The following is a 21,482-nucleotide window of genomic DNA, read 5'->3' as shown; positions in this document are numbered from 1 at the left end:
GGCGCGTTCTTGGAAGAGCCGGGCCGGGAGGCGGTCGCATTCCTGGCCGGCGCTGGGCTGAGGCGGACGCGCGGCTCCAGACGGCGCGAGGGGCGGGGCGGCGGCGGCGCGGGGCGGGGCGGCGCGGGGCGGGGCGGGGCGGCGGCGTGAGCTCAGCGCTCGGCGCTCAGTCCGAGCCGGAGCGAGCCGCCGGGAGGATGTGCGCCGAGCCCCGCGCCGCCGCCGCCGCCGCCGCCGCCGCCGCGCTCTGAGGGCCGCCGCCACAGGCGCTCCCGCCGCCCCGGAAGCCGCGCGCGCGCAGGCGGGCGGGCGGGCCGCGGAGCCGGGCGCGGGCGGCGGGGTGGGCGCGGGCCGGGCCGGGGCGGCCGGCGGCGGGCGCGACGCGGCCGGCCAGCGCCGCCGGGACGAGCCGGGCGGGCGCCGCGCGGTGGGAGGAGCGGGGCGGCGGCGGCGGCGCGCCGCGCGAGGACGGCCCGGCGGGCCCCGCGCCCGCGCCCCCGCTCCTCCCGGGCCCCTCGGCCTCGGCCGCCGCGGCGATTCGCGCCTCGCGGCGCCGGCACCTGCCCGCGCGCCCCCCGCGAGCCCCGGGCCCGCGAGCGTTGGCGTTGGCGTTGGCGGCGCGCGCAGGGTCATGCCCCGCGCCTAGGGCCCGGGGGGCGCGCGGGGGGCGCGCGGGGGGCCCGGGCGGCGGCGGCGGCGGCGGCGGCGGGCGGGGCGCGGGGCGCGTGGATGTGGCGCCGGGCCCGGGCGCCGGCGGGCTCCAGCGGCGGGACCCCTTCGCCCCGCCCGCCTACCCCTTCGCGCCCCCGGGCGAGGCCGAGGCCGCGGCCGTGATCGGTCGGGAGCCGGCGGCGGCGGCGGGGGGAGGGGGCCGGGGCAGGGGCCGGGGGCGCCGCCGGGGCGCCCGGGGCGGCGGCGGGGGCCGCGGGGGCCCGGGCGCGCGGGAGCGGGAGCGGCCCGGGGAGCCGGAGCGCACCATGGAGGCGGCGGCGGGCGGCCGCGGCGGTTTCCAGCCGCACCCGGGGCTGCAGAAGACGCTGGAGCAGTTCCACCTGAGCTCTATGAGCTCGCTGGGCGGCCCGGCCGCCTTCTCGGCGCGCTGGGCGCAGGAGGCCTACAAGAAGGAGAGCGCCAAGGAGGCAAGCGCGGCTGCGGTGCCGGCGCCGGTGCCCGCGGCCGCGGAGCCGCCGCCCGTGCTGCACCTGCCAGCCATCCAGCCGCCGCCGCCGGTGCTCCCCGGGCCTTTCTTCATGCCATCCGACCGTTCCACCGAGCGCTGCGAGACCGTGCTGGAGGGCGAGACCATCTCGTGCTTCGTGGTGGGCGGCGAGAAGCGCCTGTGCCTGCCGCAGATCCTCAACTCGGTGCTGCGCGACTTCTCGCTGCAGCAGATCAACTCGGTGTGCGACGAGCTGCACATCTATTGCTCGCGCTGCACGGCGGACCAGCTGGAGATCCTCAAAGTCATGGGCATCCTGCCCTTCTCGGCGCCCTCGTGCGGGCTCATCACCAAGACGGACGCCGAGCGCCTGTGCAACGCGCTGCTGTACGGCGGCGCCTACCCGCCGCCCTGCAAGAAGGAGCTGGCCGCCAGTCTGGCGCTGGGCCTGGAGCTCAGCGAGCGCAGCGTGCGTGTGTACCACGAGTGCTTCGGCAAGTGCAAGGGGCTGCTGGTGCCCGAGCTCTACAGCAGCCCGAGCGCCGCCTGCATCCAGTGCCTCGACTGCCGCCTCATGTACCCGCCGCACAAGTTCGTGGTGCACTCACACAAGGCGCTGGAGAACCGGACCTGCCACTGGGGCTTCGACTCGGCCAACTGGCGGGCCTACATCCTGCTGAGCCAGGACTACACGGGCAAGGAGGAGCAGGCGCGCCTCGGCCGCTGCCTGGACGACGTGAAGGAGAAGTTTGACTATGGCAACAAGTACAAGCGGCGGGTGCCCCGGGTGAGTGTCCCTGCTGGCTGTGGGAGGAGGCTGGGATGTGCTGGGCCCCAGGGCCTGGAGGCTGGGAGGGCCGGGGAAAGGCTGGGGGGCCGTCCCGGGGCCAGGCAGGGGCTCTGTCCCTGCAGGCCGGGACTTGTCTTAGGGTTTGTTTTTGAGGAAATGCAGGGTGGCGTCAGTGTCCCCATCGACGGCTGCGTAGGAAGGGTCCTCCGGCTCGATCCGATCCCCATGATGAGCCGGCTTGCTAGGAGTTGGGGTGGGGGTGGGGGGTCCTCGTGTTCTGTGGCCTGGCGGGCACAGAAGCCATCGCTCAGATGGGCTGCGAAGGGCAGGCTTCAGGACTCAGATGCTCCCGTCCCGAGTCCTGGGAAGTTAGATGTGGGCCGAGCCCAGGCTGCAGCCTCAGGCCTGGGGCCTGCCTTGGGGCCCTGAGGAGGTGTCCAGACCGAGTGGGCTCCCAGGCTCGCAGACAGAGAGGGCTGCCTGCCCATGGACCTCAGCAGACGGAACTGGGCCAGGCAGCGCCTGTTTGTGCCTTGAAGTCTTGGGAGACAGACTCAGAAACGAAGCCAGGTGTCCAGGCCGCGGTGGCAGGGGGCCGAGACACGGCGACTCCAGCTCTGTGCGTCTCCGTGGGCCTGCCAGGGTGTGAATCCTTGAGTCCCCCGTGTGGCGGCAAGGGCCACTTGGCCCTGGGCTTGGGGCCCTGGTCAGTGGGCACCTGGGGCCCTGAGTAGGAATAGCTCGTGGCCTGCGATTTGTTTTGGACACGCCTGGTTCCTCGTCTCCCTCTCCCTGAAACGCTGAAGGGCGGGGGAGGCCACTGGCTGAGGCTCTGTTGTCTGCCCGGCGGAGGATCTCTGATCCGGCCGGGCAGCTTCTGGGCCACTGGACGCCAGAACCATTCACTGGGGTCCTCATCAGCTCTTCAGGCTGCCTTCCCCTCCCCAAGTGTTTGTAACTTTTCTTTTAAATATCCAGGCTTATTAAGCTGCACGCTCGGAATGCTGCACTGGCTTAGCTATTCTTAGGAGGCCTAATTAATTCAGCTATTGCATCAAACTTTTCTTTTTCTAAATCTGTGAATAGATGCTCCCGCCCGGTTTTCTCTGGGCGCCCCTCCAGCGCGGTGTCAGAGTCTCGGTGAGCAGAGGAGGGGCCAGGGATGTAGGGGCCTGTTTGCCCGTGCTTGGGGAGAGGGCTGCCGTGTGCGCGCGCACACGTGCACGAGCGTTCGGTGGCATTTCTGCCCTCAGCTATGCCGGTGCCCGGGTGGCAGCCGTCCGCTGACCGTAGGGCAGGGGTTGTGCACGAGGGATGCTTTGAGTCGGGGAGGATGCTGGCAGGAAAGGCCGGCCCGAGCCCTCGATTTCAGATGAGTCTGCGATGGGCGGCATGATAAGCACCCCGTGTGAACTGGGGGCTTTTCTGTTTGGGGCGCCCGCTCCTTCCACCGCCGGTGTGGCCTAGGGGAGTCCTGTGTGCGGGGCTGTGGTAGGTGCGGGCCTTAGCCGGTGGGCGAGGCCGTGGCCGGTCCCCCACCTCCAGAGCAGGTGGCAGAGGGCCTTGTCCGGCGGGGTGTGCCTGTGTTGGTGTCCAAGTTGCGGGGTGAGGGCTCGCCGGGGCTGGCCTTTTGTCACAGCTGCAGTCCTGGTCCCGGGGTCCCTTGTAGCAGGCCCTGTGCTCCTGGGCGCGGCCGTCCCCAGGCTCAGGGAAGGCCCAGCCTGGGCTCCCGGGCCGGAGCGCTGCCTGGGGAGGAGGCAGGACTGTTTCCTGGCGCCACCGTCCGTGGAGCTGAGGCCAGACCCCGTTTCTGCTCTGGCCTTTTCGACAGATGACCAGCGCCCTGTCTCCTTCCGTGCTTTCCCCCATGCTGCTTTAAATTTTACGTACCGATTAAACGGAAATTTCCCAAGATGAGGAGGACGTGCTTATCGTAAGTGGGTGGGGTCTCCAGGTCAGTGTCGCCCCCCGCTGTCCCGTGTGGTGGTGGCCTGGGCATCTGCCCACGAGCTCTCGTGCCGGCTCTGCCACCTCGTGGGGTGCTCTTCCTGCTGGCTTTTTCTGCCTGTCCTGTTCTTGGGGCTCTGCCTGCTGTCTTGGCTCTGTGACCACGCAGTTGGGAGTCCTGGGGTGTGTCGTTCTCTTTAAATCCCTTAGCAGAGCCATGTGCTCGTCTGTCTGCGTGCCGAGGGCACCACGTGAGGAGGAAGGTCTCGGCCTCAGGGAGGGATGGGACCCCCCAGCTGCCTAGACCCCACTTGCTATGGAAGGAGCTGCCTGGGAAGAGCCCCCCCCCCCCCCCCCCCCCCGTGCCCCGCCTATCTCTGATCGCTCCTTCCGGTCGCCTCTGACAGCTTATTTGTGGAATATATTTTGATTTCTTCAATTACTTTATAGCTTAGTTTAATATTTTTGACTTAGCAGGGTTGAGGACAGCAGGGAACAAAGAATGTGCTAGAATTCCTCTCTGTAGGGGACATGACTCCCCTGGGGCCTTGGGTTCTGGTGAGGCAGTGGGAGCTGAGGCACGTTCCCGTGTTGTGGGGCTCGAGCCGCCCAGCTCTCCTGCCAGCCGGAGACTCGGCACCGTTCGCGCTCAGTGCCAGGAGGGCCGCTGGTCTCTGGGGGTCTCGGAGACCCGCTCACCTCTGCCCACCCTGCTTTGCCTGTGGCCGTGGCCGTGGCGGGTTGTCTGTGGTTGCCCCAGTGTGGAAATGAGCGTGGGGTGGGGCTCCGACCTCGAACCCGGAAACCCTGTGAAGGCGGCCTGTCTGCGAGTGTGGGTTGGCAGGCCTCCTTAGGGATGCCCCCTCACGTCACGGGGGCCTGCAGGAAGTGCCGTCGGCCGTGCTGGGGCCGTGGGGAGCCGTCTCCCAGCCTCTCCCCCCGCCCCCACCCACGGGGTGCTGCCCTGGGCGCCCTGTGGTAGGCTAGCCCAGCTGCGGGAGCCCAGGGGATGGCTCCCACGTCCTCATTGCGTCCCTCCTGCTACGTGACCTCGAGCCAGTTGGCTTAACCTGTGTGGGTCTCCGTTTTCTCGTGTATGAGATGGGGACCGTAGCAAGTGGTGACTGGTGATGTTTTATTTCTCTAGGGTGTTTAGGTGTCCGGTGGGGGTGGGGTGGGGGTGGGGACACGTCATGTGTGGAGGAACACATGGCAAGGAGATGGGGACCGTGGTGCCCTTTCTACCCCTGCCCTCCTCTTCTGCCCGACTGGCTCTGTCCCTTCATCTTGGGCTCGTCTGATGGTGTCTGCGCTGAATTGGCCTGGTTGTTTAGCAGCATAGGTTGCTGTCACAGAGGAGGACGTGGGTGCTGCCTGCTCAGCTGCTGCTGGGGGCTTGGCCTCTTGGCCCGCAGGAGGCCTCCTCGCGGGGTAACCAGGGCCGACCGCGGGACGGGGCGCTGCCTCCCTGGGGCCCGGGCAGGGTTGGGGCTCCTCGGAGATGCTCTTTGTTCTTCCGGGGGTCCCGATTCCCAGATCGGAGAGCCTGGCTTGTGCGGATCGTCCATTCGTCCTTCAGACCGCCGGGTTTTCAGAAGGGTCCTTTTGTAGCCTTGCTCTTGTCACGCGGCTCATTGTGCTCCAGGGGCCTGCAGGCCGATGGCCCCTTGGCGTGTGGCGTGAGGGTCCGCGACTGCATGTGTCCGGATTCCTGACGTTGGGACAGGTTTTCTCGTGTCACCTGCAACTTCTCCCTGGTCAGAGGGCAGGCTTCCTCAGAGCAGGGACCGGCCGGCAGCCCTGGGGATGCCGAGTCTTGTGGCCTGTCTTGGGGAGTGACGGCACCTCTTGGGTCCACAGGCTGGGAAGGGGGTCTTGGTCTGTGGACTCTCCCCTGGAGAGGTGTGTCTGGTCTTATTTAAGCTGATGTTTTCATGGGAAGGAACAGTGTGAAGAGGGTGCTGCCAGGCTGGAACAGACTCCGACCCGCTCGCTTCCTTGGGGCCCCCTCTTGAATGGGGTGTTGTCCTTTGGATGCCGTCTGCTGTGTGGGCAGAGACTTAGCGACGGAGTCGTCTCTTGGTCCACCCGTTTTGCTGTAGGTTTTTGTGGGGTTCCATGGTGATTTCCTGGCTGCAGACGTGTGGTTGAGAAGGTGGGTGCCGGCTTAGGTGACGCCCTGGACGGGCCTTGGCCACCCCCTCCCACCCATGCGGAAGGATAGGGTGTGCCAGAATGAAGGCTGGGGAGTCTTCTCCGGTGGGGGACGTGGCAGCTCAAACGAGCTCTGCTTCCCCCCAATGCCGTGGAATTGGCCGTGCGGGAGCAAGGGGCTGCTGAATGGCTGGCCGGGTGCCTCAGCCCGTCTGAGTGAGCAGAGGCATGTCTAGATGGTTCTCCAGGTGTGGTCTGTCCGCCTGTCTGTCTGCCATCCTGCCAGTTTCCAGCTGGGCCAGGCCCCCTAGCTTCTGGGGTCTCCCCAGGGCAGCAGCTCGCCTGGGGCAGCGGGGTCATTGAGTGACCTTTGCCTCTGTCCCTGCTGTCTCACTGGGGTCCGTCCGTCCGTCCGTCCGTCAGCTGGGGCTATGAGAGTAGGGTCATTGACTCTCGGCGTCTCGGTTTCTCAACCTTCCCCGCAGCCGGTTTGTGTAATGTCTGTCTGAGGTGCCGGGTGAGGGCAGACAGGCCTGCGCTGGAGGAAGTCTGGGGGACTGTGGCCGAGCCGCACCCCGCACCCCTGGCCGCCGGGGGGGGGGGGGGCTGGGGGAGGCCGTGCTTCCGGGGCCGGCCCTGGCCGTCTGGCGGGAGGTGACCGCGGGAGGTGGCCCAGGCCGGCGGCTGGACTCTTCACGGCGGCTCCGGAGACTGTTACACAAGCACCAATAATGTGTCTCTTTCTAAGGATTGCGAAAGTCAGGGAGGATTTCTCCACTGGAGGAATTATGCAAGTTTCAACTGAAATGTTTTTAAAAAGTTTCTTTGTTTTGAGTCAAAATATAGAGGCTGAATTATTTCCTTAAGGTCCGTGAGAGCTGCAGGGGGAGGAGAAGGCCTCCGTTCTTGCCTCGGCCCTTGCCCTCCTGGCTCGCTGTCCCTGGGGAAATGGGGAACCAGGCGGAGTTGGGACGGAGCCGGGGCGTGGCCTGGGGACCATGCCCACTGCTCCCCGCTTTCTGTTTATTGACCATCTCAGATGGGGGGGGGGGTGGATCAGCGTCGCAGTGAAGGGACAGGAAGTCATTTCCTGGGGGTGTGGGGCGGTGTGGGGCTGTGTGTGGTGGGCGGCCCCTCCCTGCAAGGCCTCGCGTGGTCTGAAGCGGGTTTCGGTTGGTGTTGGGTTAGAGCCACAAACGGTGTCCATGGGAATGAAGTGGCGTGGGTGGTAGGGACCTTGGGGCGGGGGGGCTACATATGTGGCCACCCTGTTGCATCTGTGAGCACGACCCAGGTCCCCGCCCTGCCTGACCTCTCAGAGGCTGCCCCGCACCCCCTCCCTCCCCCGCTGCCCTGCCCTGCAGCCCAGGTGCGGTTTGTGCAGGCAAACTTGGGTCACGCTCAGGAAGCCTCTAGCACGTTTGCAGGGCTGGCGTGGAGTAAACAGTAGCTCTTACGCTGCTCTTCTGTGAATCAAGAGTCCGATTCTAGGGGAGCCCTGCTTTCAGAGCAGTGAGGACGGGCTGGAGGCCCGTTTTGCTGCATGAGACTTACTGTTTTCCTGGGCAACATCACTGCAGAGGCTCGGTGAGGTGGAGTGGCCTTGCGGGTCCCAGCATGGGAGCCAGGAGGGGGGCCTGGGGGTGGGGGTCCCTCCAGTTTTGGGACTCACCACCGCTGGTGTCAACTTGTTTACTAAAGTTAAGGACCCGGACCCTGGTGTGAAATGGAACTGGGATGGTTGGGGGACGGGAGAGAGGTCTAGAAGAAGGACGAGAGTGGACGGGGCACCCCCTGGGGCAGAGATCCCTCTGGCTGCGTGTAGGTCTGCTGGTGACCGTGGTGCCCGGTACCCGCTGCGCGTGCCCCGGGCGCTGCTCTGGTCGTTGCTGGAGATTCTCGTCCCTTGGGGTAATCCTCGTGTCTTTCGTGTGGGTGGAGGCAGATGGGAGGCTTCGGAGGGGTCCTGGCAGAGCCCGGGAAACCGGTGAGAGTGTCTGGGTGTTTGGCGCCTGTGTCTCATCTGACTTTACTGCTGGGACTGGGGAGGCTGCAGAGAACACGACTTGGAGACTTCCAGCTACGGGTCGCGATTCAGGAAGCGCCGGCGCCACGCTCGGGGCCGCGCAGCCTGCGGTGGTCGGGCCTTCCGCTCCGTTCCCCGGGCCAGCCCGCTGCGGTGGGCCTGGGATTTGTGTGTTTGTGGTTGTCAGCCTCGTGGAGGGGGCAGGTTGGTCACAGCTGGGTCCCCAGTTCCGGGCCCGGAGTAAATACTCCTTGAATGACTCACAGAGGCATGAAATCACTAGTTATCGAGAAACCTCGGCAGCTCTGCTCCTGACGGCGAGGAGAGAGGGAGGGAGTTTCTCGGGAGTAGAGTGGTGTCCCTCAGGCATCGTTTGTCCTGGCCGTGTCGTGTGTCGTCAAGAAGGTGGCTCGCTCAGATCTGCGCGGGGGGGGGGGGGGGGCTTCGAACCTGCTCTGACTCGGGTGCTTGGTTATTGCCTGTTGAGCGAAGGTGTTCTCAGCTCTGGCGCTGGATGAGCCTGGCCGTGCTGCCCGCCTCAAGGGGGCTTCCGATGGCACGTTAGCTGGCTGCTTTGAAAGAAACACGTCTTGTTGGAAATAGGCTTCCCGGGGACCCGCTGGGGTGCTTGAGGTAGAGGGTCACCGCTGTGGCAGGTGGGGTGGCAGGGAGGAGAGGGGAGCCCGAGACGGTCAGCCGGGTCCCTGCGGTCTGAGGGCCCCAGGTGCCAGTGGGACTCTCGTGTGGCCCTTGCCCCCTAACCGGACCCCGGAGCCCACGTGTGAGGGGGCAGGTAGGGGTGACAGTCCCATGATGGCGGCTCCACCGTGTGTCCCAGCTCCTGGGTCTGAACCTCTGGGATGGGGGTGGGGACAGTGCACGTGTTCTGGGGGCATCTGCTGGTGGCGGGTTGTCTGTCTCCCTGCCCCAGAGGCCGTCTGCCGCGTCCTCACAGGAAGCTACTTGCTTGTGACTTGGTGTCTGGGGACCTGCCTAGAGTCTGGGTCTGGGGCACGTTCTCCCCTGTGCCCTCCTCTTCTCCACCGGGGCGTGCGGCGTGTTGCGGGAGGAAGTGTGTTTTTGAGGGGGGCTGAAGGTCTGTCCTGCTTCATACGCAGGACACGACCCCCGCGCTGCAGTGTCCCCACAGCCCGGGTGAGCATGGCTACCCCCGCCGGGCGCTTGGTGCCGGGTGACCAGAGAGAACCTTTCATGGGGGCCAGGCCTGCATTCCCTTGGGAGCAGAGCCAGCTTCTCATGCCCTGTCTCCATCTGTCCCCTGTCAGCTGAGTGTTCTTTTCGGTGACCCCAGCCCCCTGGTGAGACCTCTGTGTGTGGGGGGGTGGCAGTGATTGGCGAGCCGGCTCCTGCGTGTGGCATTCGTGGCTCCCCCTCTGGCCCTCCTGGTTCCCCCTCTGGCCCTCCTTCCACAGAGCCGTGGGTTGGGCACCACTTCAGTCCGTGGGGCTATCCCGTGGATGCTTTTGTCTGCCTGACATTCTCCGTCCAGACCTGCTCTCCGCTACACCGAGACCGTCAGGATGGGAAGTGACAGTGGCTCAGCTGTGGGGACGTGGACACTGGTCTGCGATCCTGATGTAGGCTCTGTGCTGAAGGTGACACAGAAACCCCTGTTGTTGTTGTTGTTTTTAATTTTTTAATGTTTATTTTTGAGAGAGAGAGAGAGAGCAGGGGAGAGGCAGAGAGAGAGGGGAAGACGCAGAATTTGAAGCGGGCTCCAGCTGTCAGCACAGAGCCTGATGTGGGGCTTGAACTTGCACACCACGAGATCATGACCTGAGCTGAAGTCAGATGCTTAACCGACTGAGCCACCCAGGCGCCCCCATAACCCCTGTTTGAAAGACCCACAGCCCTGTTGCCGGCCTGGGCCCTGTGGCGCCCCGTCTGGGTCCCTAAGCCGCCCTGGTCGGCTGAGATCCGTGCATCGCGCTGGTGCTGGGGCTGCCCTGGTCGGGCCCCTGCTCACAGGGAGCTCCCCTTCTCGAGGGGGGCGCTCTCAGCCTTGCGGTTCCTGCCGTGTGGCCCCTGGCCCCCACCGCAGAGCGAGGCCACGTGTGCCAGCCTGGGGCCTGTGCCTGTGTGTGGACGGTGAGCGCGGCCGTCCAGGCTCAGCCATCGCCACCGGTGAGGCAAGTGTGTTTCTCCAGTGGCCAGGCTGGTGCTCCTTGAGCACGCGGAGGACCCCGGATGGAAGGGGGCGATCAAGTGCGCCACCGGGGAAGCCGGGAACCCTCTCCCCGGAGGGACAGGCAGGTGCGCTCGTCCCACGTGCTGGGAGCCTGCATGGGAGATTGAGGCAGAGGTGCCGGGCGGGGGCGGCCAGGAGCAGCCTATGGTGGGATCTCCGGGCTGGCGACTCTGCCCCCTTCCCACCCCGGGCGGGGGGCCGGGGCCGCGGCCAGAGAGCACTGCGGGGGTGAGGGTACCCCTGGCCTGGCGGGAAGTCCGTGCGGCCCCGGGGGGCGCATGCGGGTGGTCCCGCCTTACCTGCTGCCTCCCCGCTTCCTGGCGTTACAACTGTGTTGCCCAAACCATTAAAAAAATGATGCTCCCAAGCTGAATGATATGCAAATGTAGTCAATTAAGCGAGGGGATTTTAATTAGCAGTTTAAGTTCATGTGTGAAGTGCCTTGCCTTAATTACTTGACAGTTTTGTTGTAAATTTGCTAAGTTTTTTTTGCAGAACTATCAAAACTGTGATTTTTTTTTTTTTTTTAACATTCTTGTATGCAGTAAGTGTCGCCCAGCCTGCCTGACCTTAGTGGATTTTGTCTCATTTTAGGAAGCTCTTTCAGCTTTGAGAACAAGGTAGGCCCGCGGGTTGCCTCGGTGCGGCTCGGCGAGAGGGGACGTGTTCCGTGTTTGTGGAGCGCGGGCCGGCCGTGGTCTTGGGCTGGGGAAGCGGGCCCGGTCCTGGAGCGGAGGTCAGGGAGGGTCTTGACTGACGGGACCACAGAGGGCTGGGGGCTACGGGCCTGTGCCCTGAGGAGCTTTGAGGGGCCTGCACGGTGGGCCCGGGTCCCCTCGTCGCCACAGCGCCCATCTCGGTCCCTGATGCCTGTTGGGGGCCCGGGGGAGTTCCGGACTTTGAAGCTCCTTCCCAAATACACAGGAGGAAGCCTCTCCTCCTGCACACCCCCCACGCCCCGAACCAGAGTGTGGTGTCCACCCCACGGGCTCAGCCGGGGCCGGCCTGGTGTTTCTTCGCTGCCGCCAGGCGAGCGTTCTGGCGTGGGAGCGGGTGGTCCTGTGGGGCTGGCGTTGGAGCCTCCTCCCCTTTACGGGAGAACGTGCCCTCACTGTTCTCCAGAGGGTCTGGGGTCACGGAGGGTCCCCTGCACCCCTAGACTTAATTGCCTGGTGGAGCTTGACGCCTCTTGTGTAGTTAGACGTTTTATTCTCTCGCTTAAACGTTTTTATTTGAATCGTGATTGCTTTGGTGGATCTGTTTTCTCTCAGTCTCTGCGACAAAGGCTTGTGTCCTGGTTCTCTGTGTGATCCCTGGGGGGCTGAGGACCATGACGGGGACCCAGCAGGGCGGCCCCACAGGGTGGCCTGCTATCCCCGTGGCTCCAGGCTTTTGGAACCTTGGCCAGCATCAGCCTCCTTGGCAGGTGTGAGGGGCCGGGGGCCTGTGGAGGGGGTGCAGGTGGCACCGGGGAGCTGGGCCAGGGAGTGGCAGGAGCTCGGTGGCCGCTCTGCGTGCCTGGGCCTCTGCCACTGTTGGTTACGCTTCACTGGCCTCGTGGGACAGAAATCCAGGAAGGCGGTGCCGGGCAGGGCTGCCCGGATCCCTTCCTGTCACTCCCAGCACCGAGATGGTGGGCGCGCGCCATCTGACGCAGGGCCCGGGAGGGGTGCGTCCCTTCCAGCGCCATCGGGGCGCGTCTGGGGATACGGATACGGAAGCGGAAACGCAAGTTAGGACGGGAGGTTTCCCGCTTACACCTGGGTGGCGAGGCTAGTGAGTGTGGCCCACACGCCCGGCCCAGCACTTCCCAGTGTCTTACGCGTTTGGTTTCCTCCGACTTCTCCCCCTTTTTTTTGCAAGGGGCTGTGCTGATTTCCTAGTTCAGCACTTCATCTCCTAACGTGTCCAGAGTCCGGACGGGTCACAGCCGTGGCGCCGTCAGCATAGCTGACAGTAACGAAGGGATCTCCTTCCTGCCAGGGGCGCCCAGCCCGCACCCGGGTCCCTGCTGTCTCAGAAGTGGCTCTTCCGCGCTTGCTTTGCAGGGTCCAGGGCCACCGTTGCTCATGATTGAGGGGCCTTCTGCGCGTGCCTGCTGCGTGCACACGTGTGCGTGTGCCTGCTTCTGTGCGCGTGTGTAAGGCCACATATTTGCAAGTATTCTGTGGTATCGAGGGTTCCTGCGTTTATTTAGCTGCGTTTTTGTTACGAGTGAGGCTTCAGGGAGCGTCTTGCCGCAGACGCTTCCCGGAAGCCTCCGAGCACCAGCGTAGATGCGGGAACGTCATCTCAGACCGGCTGCGCCCTCCGCGTCCCCACGCAGGTTAAGAGGTACACTCTGCCTGCTCTGCTCTTCTGTTTCATTGCGACCCCCAGGGGACTCCATCCTGAACGTCCTGTGTGTGTGCCTGTGTCCCCGTGGAGCCGGCGTGGCCCCGTCACTGGCGCCTGTCTGCACAGGCCCTCGCCCGGGGGCTCCGGTCACTCGCTTGCCGCCTCGTTGCCCTGTGGCTTTGCCGCTTGAGCACATCGGCCTGTCCCCACTCTTGGGGCGGATGGTCTGGCTTCCCACGTGGATGACTTTGAACAGGAGTCGCGGATCGTCGTCGGCCCGTGTGCGCGTGCCTGGGACCTGGGCCCCGGGCCCCAAGTGACGTGGCAGAGCCGGAGGGCACCTAGATCGTGCTGGGCTGTCCTCTGAAGTGGCTCTGCCGTCCCCCTGTGGGGGGGAGGGGCCCCCGTGTCCTGTGCTGGCCGAGGTCAGCCCTCTCTGACCGTGTGTCTCCTTGGGCACGTGTGAGGTCAGGTGGGGGGGTTTCTTGTGGAAGATTCGGCAGATCAAAGGGGGCATCCGCTGGTGTTACTTACACACACACCCAACATGCACATCTGTATCTCCTGTGCCTCCTGAATCCCGACTGAGGGGTGACTGCTCCGTGCTCTGACGCCAGGAGACCTGGGGCCCCTGAGAGGGTTCTCGATTTTACACATTCCTGAAACTCGCTCTGTAAATGGCTTGCCAGTTCGTTACATGCCCAGAGAATTAAGAAGGTTCCTTTGTGGGGCGCCTGGGTGGCGCAGTCGGTTGAGCGTCCGACCTCAGCCAGGTCACGATCTCGCGGTCCGCGAGTTCGAGCCCCGCGTCGGGCTCTGGGCTGATGGCTCGGAGCCTGGAGCCTGTTTCCGATTCTGTGTCTCCCTCTCTCTCTGCCCCTCCCCCGTTCATGCTCTGTCTCTCTCTGTCCCAAAAATAAATAAACGTTGAAGAAGGTTCCTTTGCTCTTACAACCTTTGGTGGCTGTCATTCGGGATAACTTTGTTAATTTGAAGGGTGAGAATCTCATTTTTTAACTTCTTTCTACTGGCATTGGCCGTTTTGTTATTTTTCGGGTTTTTGTAATTAACCTCGTGCATTTGCTTTGTTGTGGTAAAATATAGCTATCGTAAAACTTGCTGTTCTAGCCTTTTTTTTTTTGAGAGAGCGTGTGGGAGCTGGGCGGGGCAGGGGGTGAGGGGGAGAGAGAGAAAGAGAAAGAGAGAGAATGAATCCCTATAGGCTCCACGCTGAGCCCTACTCGGGGCTCGATCCCGTGAACTGTGAGATCATGACCTGAGCCAAAATCAAGAGTGGGACGCTTAACTGACTGAGCCACCCAAGCGCCCTAAACTGGGTTGTTCTCTAATTGAGTTTTGAAAGTTCTTTACAGAACTTAGGTATGTTCTTCACCCAACGTAATTTGCTAATGTTTTCTCCTAATCTGTGACTGACTTTTTCATTCTCTGAACAGTGTCTTTAGAAGAGCAGGTATTTTTAGTTTTGATGAAGTCCAAGTTACAATTTTTATTTTATTTACATATATATATATACTTGCTGTTTGTTTATTTTGCGAGAGAAAGAGAGGGAGAGAACGAGCAGGGGAGGGGCAGAGAGAGAAGGGGGACAGAGGATCAGAAGCGGGCTCCGAGCTGAGGGCAGAGAGTCTGATGTGGGGCTCGAGCCCATGAACGGTGAGATCGTGACCTGAGCCGAAGTTGGATGCTCAGTCAGCCGGGCCACCCACGCACCCCAGTATTTTTAATTTTTTGAGAAACGGCCGCACTTTCGTACGGTGGCTGCACCGTCGGGCGTTCCTACCACTAAGTGCCCGAGGGTTGCGTTTCTCCCACATGCTTGCTGAGGATCCGTGTTTGTTTTGTGTTTTCTGTGGTTTCGATAAGGCAGCCACCCCGATGGGCGCAGGCGGGTGGTCGGTCGTCGCGACCCTGGTCTGCACGTCCCCGCGGTGGGTGAGGTGAGCGACCGGTGTGCTTCTTGGCCATGTGCTTGCCTTCTGTGGACAAATGCCTGTTCAAGTCCTTTGCCCCTTTTTGAGTCGAGCTGTTTTGTTTTATTCGTTGGTGGGAGTTCCTGATGTATTCTGGATGTGAGTCCCGTCCGTTGTGGTAAGTGACGGTCCGGTGTCATGTCTCTGGTACGTATTGGGGCTTACGATCCTCCATTGGCATCAGAGGCAGGAGCCTGTCTGTGCAGGAGACCCTCCGTGCCACCCAGGCAAGGGCAGGGACTGGGGTGAGGGGCTCTGGGTGTTTGGGGGGTCAAGTCTCATGGTGCAAGGACAGTGGCAGGTGGACCTGAATGTGGATGTCATCTTATTTTTGATTTTGTTTTTTAAAAGATTTCATTTTACTTCATTTATTTATTTAAAAAAAACTTTTTTTTAATGTTTATTTATTTTTGACACAGAGACAGAGCACGGATGGGGGAGGGTCAGAGAGAGAGGGAGACACAGCATCCGAAGCAGGCTCCAGGCTCCGAGCCGTCAGCACAGAGCCCGACGTGGGGCTCGAACTCACGAACCGTGAGATCGTGACCTGAGCTGAAGTCGGATGCTTAACCGATGGAGCCACCCAGGCGCCCCAAAGATTTTATTTTTAAGTGATCTCTACACCCAATGTGGGGCTCGAACTCACAACTCCGAGATCAAAAGTTGCGTGCCCCACCGACTGGGCCAGCCAGGTGCCCCGTGGAGGTCATTCTGTTGTGGAGTGCCTGCCATGTGTGCGGCCTGTGGCAGCCGGGAAGGGGTCAGTCCACCCTCGAAATCCATTGTCTCCACAGCTCACACCCCTCTCGTGTGGACTTTTAGGTCCAGGCCTATTCTCAGCCATAGTTTGCACTAGTTTGGTTCTGTCGGTTCCAGGAGGCTAGTAGGGGTGACAGGTGGCCTGGGGGGTGCTGGTCCTCCAGACAGGCCACATGCTGTTGTGTTGCGGCACCTTGTGCGGGAGGCGAGTGTGTGTAAGTGACCGTGGCCTTGAGGCTGAAGGGGGCGGCCTTGTCCTTTCTGCAGAGCCCTGGAGGGCCTGGCTTCCTGTCTCTTTGGGTCATGGGGTGGCCCCTGGGGCCTGGAAGGTTGCCTTGGCCAGGACATGTGGCATCCACGCTGCCTGTGCCTGTCCCTGGGGCTGCCCTGACCGAGCCAGGGACTCCACTGCCAGCAACCATTTCCGTGACTTGGTTTCCAGATGCCCCTTGACCCTTGGCCTCTGGGGTCAGGTGCAAGCTTGGATCCGAGAGCAGATTCCTGGTCCAGGTGACAGCTCTTCCTTTTCGTCTGGCTCTTAGCTGTGGACTATTAACGAGGGCAGGAGTGCTCTGGGAAGGAGGCTCCTCGGTGTGTGTTTGTCAGATCCTCCCGGGGTTCCCATCTGCCAGGCGCTGGTCGGAGGAAGGCCTGGCCATGGGAGCCTGGGCAGGGGCCCTGTGTCCAGCCTCAGGAAGGGTGGCTCTTTGGGTTTGGGTTGAAGGGGAAAAGTTGAAAATCTCTTAGGGGCCACTTGTCTGCTGCCCCCAGCGAGGCGAAGGTCACTATCCCTTTTTTTTTTTTTAAATGTTGGTTTATTTTTTATTTATTTATTAAAAAAAAATTTTTTTTTCTTTCAACATTTATTTTTTTGGGGACAGAGAGAGACAGAGCATGAATGGGGGAGGGGCAGAGAGAGAGGGAGACACAGAATCGGAAACAGGCTCCAGGCTCCGAGCCATCAGCCCAGAGCCCGACGCGGGGCTCGAACTCACGGACCGCGAGATCGTGACCTGGCTGAAGTCGGACGCTTAACCGACTGCGCCACCCAGGCGCCCCATAAATGTTGGTTTATTTTTGAGAGAAAGCACGAGCAGGAAGGGTCAGAGAGAAAGACACAGAAGCTGAAGCATCTCCAGGCTCTGAGCTGTCGGCAGAGAGCCTGATGTGGGGCTTGGACTCGAGCCATGAGATTGTGACCTGAGCTGAAGTCAGACACTTAACCGACCGAGCCCCCCAGGTGCCCCAGAGGTCACTGTCCTCGAGTCTGATTTTCAGCGTCCTTTTCTCCTTCCCTCATCTCTGGGTGAGGAGTAGTCACCGCAGCTATTTCCGGTCAAGTAGGAGTTTCTAGGAGTTTAGACAGAAACGGCAGAGCTTCCTGGGTGTCTCCTGGGCCCGGGGCCCGGCCAGGCCCCTTCCTCACCCTGGGGTCCCGGGTCGTGCCACTTCCCTGGGCCTCGGTGTCCCCTTCTGGAGCACGTGCTGGAGCGCCGTGCCGTGCGGATCTGAACCTTCCAGTACACGCAGTGCCCTTTCTTCCCAGAGCCAGGGCGTCTGACACGGGAGGCGGCCGGGAGCCCGTCGGGGCCACATGGCACGCGGAGGCTGGTGCAGTGGCTCTCCCCCCAGCCAGCTGAGCCGGTTGGATGGACGTCAGCAGGTGCTGTGAGCAGAAAGCACAGGCTGCTCCAGGCAGTGGAGGCTCCCTGTGCCCGCGCGGGGGGTGTCCACGTACTGGGACCTGTGCTGTCCATTGTTGGTACCGCCCCCCTCCCTGCGTTGGCGCCTCCCCTTCCCAGACTGCACGTCTCAGCCACCTTACAAGGGGCGGTGTCCACTGTGGGGCACACGATGGAGCGTCTGACCCGGGCCTCTGCGTGTCAAGTCCGCACGGCCCCTGACTCACCTGCTGGGATGTCGGGAGCCCCCACTGTCCTGGGAGCCAGCAGTGGTAAACTCCTCATCCACAGCCTTGATCTGAATGGGGTAAAATTGACCCCAGAGCGATTCTTTTTTCTTTTTTTTAAGTAGCCCAACTTGGGGCTTGAACTTGTGACCCCCAGACCAAGAGTTGCATCTGCTATCGACTGAGCCAGTCGGGTGCCTCTTATCTGGAAAAATGAGGTTTCCCAGAAAGTGAAAACAAGGCAGTGGGTAGAGAAGCAGCTTAGAGACCGTGGTTCCCTGTCCTGCTCACTTTGGGTGCACAGCCGGCGACACCGGCCCATGGACCTGAGTTTTACAGCTGTCCTGCACCTTGGCCGGCGGCTGGGCCTTGGGGTTGCGGTTCTGTGCTCGGCAGTCCTGGCTGGATCAGAGGTGTTTCTTTCCATCTCCTGCTGCCTGTGTGTCCAGGTCCACGCGCTCGTCGGGTTCCTGGATCGTTGTCCCAGAGAGCGGAATTGGAATTTGAGATCAGGTATCAACCAGGGTTTGTTACAGTTCTGGGAATTGGGGATTTTCAGAGTTAGGGGTCATGTGGCTGTTTCGTTTCCGATGCACTCGGCTTCCTGTTGAGAAAAACCACCAAACGGGCTTAACTATCGAGGGAGTTGATCGTCCTGCACAACCCGTGGCTCAAACGTGGTGCCTGCCGGGCCGTCCCGAGAGCACCGGGCGTGCGGTCTTGGCACGTGTGCTTGTGTTCCCGCGTGTCCCGCTGCTGCGGGTGGCTGATGACAGAGGGGAAATCTGCCCATCTGTAGGCCTGCCGCCTCTCCTTGGCTTGGGACTTTTCATTTTGGAAAATCTTTAAGCCTCTGGTGGAGTTGTGAGAGCAGCCCTCACCGAGGCTCATCGCTGTCCACACCTTGCCGCGTGGGCGCACCTCTCTTTTGAGAGTGCGTCCTCGGTGCACGTTTCCTGACCGTGAGGACGTTCTACTGTTGGCGCGGCTTGGTGACCGCCAGGGTGCAGCCTGCGGCCGGGGTGTCTTTGTCCCCAAGCCTCTTTGGGGTTCATACCTTTTTCATACCCCGAGCCTCTTTGGGGTCCTTCACGACGATGGTGCGCTGGGGGCACGGGGCGTCCTGTGGATCGTGCCTCCGGTCTGCGCGCCTGGCGGAGGTGGCGGGGGCAGCCCGCGGTGGAGGCGGGGGCCGCGTGCGGCTTGTGGATTCCTGCACCCGCCACTCGGCAGGGAGCCAGGTCGGCACAGATGGAGACCTGTCCCTGGATGTGGACACGTCCTCCAGCCGGAGCCCCTGCTGAGTGTGGGGTTGGGTCACAACAGGGCACATGTTGACGGCCGAGTATTTTTCTGCACGTGAACATTGGCCTTTTTTCCGCGTCTCTGTCGTAGGTCATTTATAGAAACTGAGCCGCTTCCTTCCGTTCCGCGGTTTTCCCCGGCTCCTGGCTCTGCAGGCCTCCCACGAGGCTGCGTCTGCTGACACTTCACCGTCCCTTGCCTGTGTCTCTGTCGGCGGTGCCCGGAAAGGCTGGGGCACGTGGGCACTCTTGCTCTTCCTTGCTCAGAATGTTCTCCCGGGCTGTCACCCTGTGCCGGGAGGCTTCCCCGGAGGCCAGTATGGCCAGTGGGGTCAAGAGGGACAAGAAACCAGGGCCGGGTGGTGGCATCCTTCAGGTGCCGGTTGCTGTGGCTTGGGTTGCGGTGGGAGCACGGCAACTGTCATTTTTGTTTCCAGTCTTAAAACAAGTCTTAACCTTGAATTTCTGGAAGTTCTGTGAAGTCAAAAAGGCAAAGGTCCGGTGCCGTTCAGCTGGCCCGAGAAGGATGAGCGTGCTTTGAGAGCAGGGATCGCTGCCCTAGTGTCAGGGGTGTCCGGGCTCTCGTCGGGGAGCAGCCTGCGCCCCGGGCCCGACCCTGTGCCTGCGCCCCTGACCTCCGGGAGCAGCCTGCGCCCCCGCCTCCTGGTGTCCAGTCCTTTCTGGAGGAGGCAGTGTTCGTACCGTGGTTTTTCACGCTCCCTTTGTTTGTGGCCCAGGGGCCGGGCTTTCTGAGGGGACGAGGCGGTCGTGAGCCCGGGTCTGTCGCACGAGCGCTTCGAGGAGACGGTGTGTAAACCTGAGTTGCTCCAAACCCTCCCTCGCACGCCCCATCCCCGAGGTTTTGGCCTCTGCCGGGGTCTCATTTCTGTCCCTGAACACAGATTCCCACCATGCGTGTATTTATTAATAAACGCCTGCATGCCCCACGGCCCAGCAGCGGGAGGCAGGGGCAGGAACGGGCCTTTTTGGGGGAATGAGGGCACAGGAGCAGCTGGGGCCGTGTGGTGGGGGCCGTGCACCAGTTGTCTGCAAGGGCCTGGGGGGGGGGTGTGGGAGCGGGCGGCGGTCCCCCAGCGGGACCGATGCTGTCCGCCGACGCCCCCCTGCCCTGTCTCCGCCCAGCTGTCAGGGTCCGCGGCCCGTGTTGAACAGAGGCCCTCGTCCCGGTGCCAGCGGGGCCGCCTTGGAGCCCACGCTTCAGCGGGAAGGAGCCCACAGCTGCCGGGTGGCAGTTAGGGGGCTGGAGGGGCGGGTGCCTTGCTGGCCAAGGCCTCGGCCAGGGTTAGTGCCAGTGGCCCCTGGATGCTGTGGGCCAGAGTAGACGTCACGGTCAGAGTGCCTACGGACTCACCTGCGAGTCACGCCCACCCTGCCCATCGACTTCGAGGGCTGCTCTGACTGTGGAATCCCTGCAGGCCGACGCGCACCCGCCACGGGCTGGCGTCTCGTCGGTGTGGCCTCGCCCTCACGCCTGCTGGAGTTCACCCCGCTGTTCGGCAGTCCCGGAAGGGCCTCTCCCGGGGGTGCCGAGAGCGAAGACGACCGGCCCCCTCTTTGGGCCCTGGGAGACCCTGGCTGCGACAGAGGAGACAAGGGCTACCTCGCACGGCCTTGGGGCTGCGGTCCTGCAGTGCCGGAAAGGCCTTCATGGGCCCGGCGCTGTCTGAGCTGTGCTGGCCGTTCTTGTTTGCGACGCCCTGGGTGCATTCCTGAGTGGTCTCTAGGTGTGTCCAGGGGGACGGCTGTTTCTCTGGGTCTTTTGGCTCCTGCTTGTTTGTCTCCAGATGATTCTGAAGTCTAGATTAGGTAGCCTCCCTGGACGTGCCTGCTTGGAAGACTGGCAGGCTGGGCCTTTGCACCCCTGCCCCCCGCTGCATCGCGCCGGCGCTGTCCCCTGCCCAGTCCTTCTGCCCTGACACGGCCTCGGTGAGCCCGGTGATGGGGAGTTAGGACAGGCGTTGGTGCTGAGGGAGAGGCTGCCCCAGGCCCTCCTGCTTCACCCTGGTGCACCTCCTGCGCCATGGGTGCTTGGGGGATCCCTGCCCCGCTGTGGCCCATCCTGTCACCTCCCTGTCCCTTGAGTAGCTCTGCAGTGATGCTGCTTCACCCAAGAATGACCAGACGGAAAGCTCAAGACCCTTTGAGCTTTAGATCTTTATTTGTCTGCTGTTCATTTTAAAGTACTTGACGCTCAGTCTGGACACGTTGAGAATGCACCCGCTGGCTGAGGGACTGTCCTTTTGATGTGCCTGGCCATCGTGGCCACCTCTGGGGTTGGGCCGGGTGGACCAGGGGGTGGGAGCACACTTGGAATCTTCTGTTTGCTGCCCACACAGCGACGGCAGCTCTCCTTCCTCCAGATGCCTGTTCCCCTCCGTGGGCCTGGGAGCCCGTGGCCCCGCGCCGCCCAGAGTGGCCCTCTTGGTTGAGTGACAGAGTCTCAGGTGGTGCCCCTGCTTCCCAGGCTGCCGCCTCCTGGATGCTCTCTCCTCCTTTTGTGGCTGCTTAAGGGGTCGGTGGACGAGGTCTGCATCTACAGGGCGAATGGCACAAACCGGGCATCCCCCGTCCTGTCCTCTCCACTTGGCCTTGGGCAGCGACTTCCTGTTGTTCAGGCTTTGTCCTGTCGACCTCCTGTTTGTGTCACCTGCGCCGCTGCCTCCCCAGTCCCACCTCAGCTGCTCGCCCCTGCAGCCTGCGCCCAGGCCCGCCGCGTTGTGTCTCACGTTTGAGGACTCCGTCCTTTCACTCACTTTAATAGCTCTGCGGTCACGTTCACCCCGATCTGGCATCCGACTCCTGACCTCACCCGCCATCTGCCCCGCCCTGGGGCCCTTGTGCTGCCCTCACTTCCTCTCTGCTCCGGGCCCTGCAGT

The 21,482-nt window shown here is 62.7% G+C and overlaps 1 protein-coding gene across 5 annotated transcripts in view; it reads left to right on the top strand.

The window, feature by feature from the left end:
- Positions 1 to 909: 909 nt before the first annotated feature.
- Positions 910 to 21,482, top strand: part of SKI (SKI proto-oncogene) — a 70,031-nt gene continuing 49,458 nt past the window's right edge. For all 5 annotated transcript variants that reach the window (XM_047869390.1, XM_047869388.1, XM_047869389.1 and 2 more), the window contains exon 1: positions 910 to 1,946. In XM_047869390.1, the coding sequence (XP_047725346.1) occupies positions 978 to 1,946 (969 nt within the window). In that variant the 5' untranslated portion in view covers positions 910 to 977. The remainder of the gene's footprint in view (positions 1,947 to 21,482) is intronic.

Source organism: Prionailurus viverrinus, chromosome C1, assembly GCF_022837055.1.
Source record: "Prionailurus viverrinus isolate Anna chromosome C1, UM_Priviv_1.0, whole genome shotgun sequence".
Lineage (NCBI taxonomy): Eukaryota > Metazoa > Chordata > Mammalia > Carnivora > Felidae > Prionailurus > Prionailurus viverrinus.
This window is presented reverse-complemented; position numbering and strand designations above follow the sequence as displayed.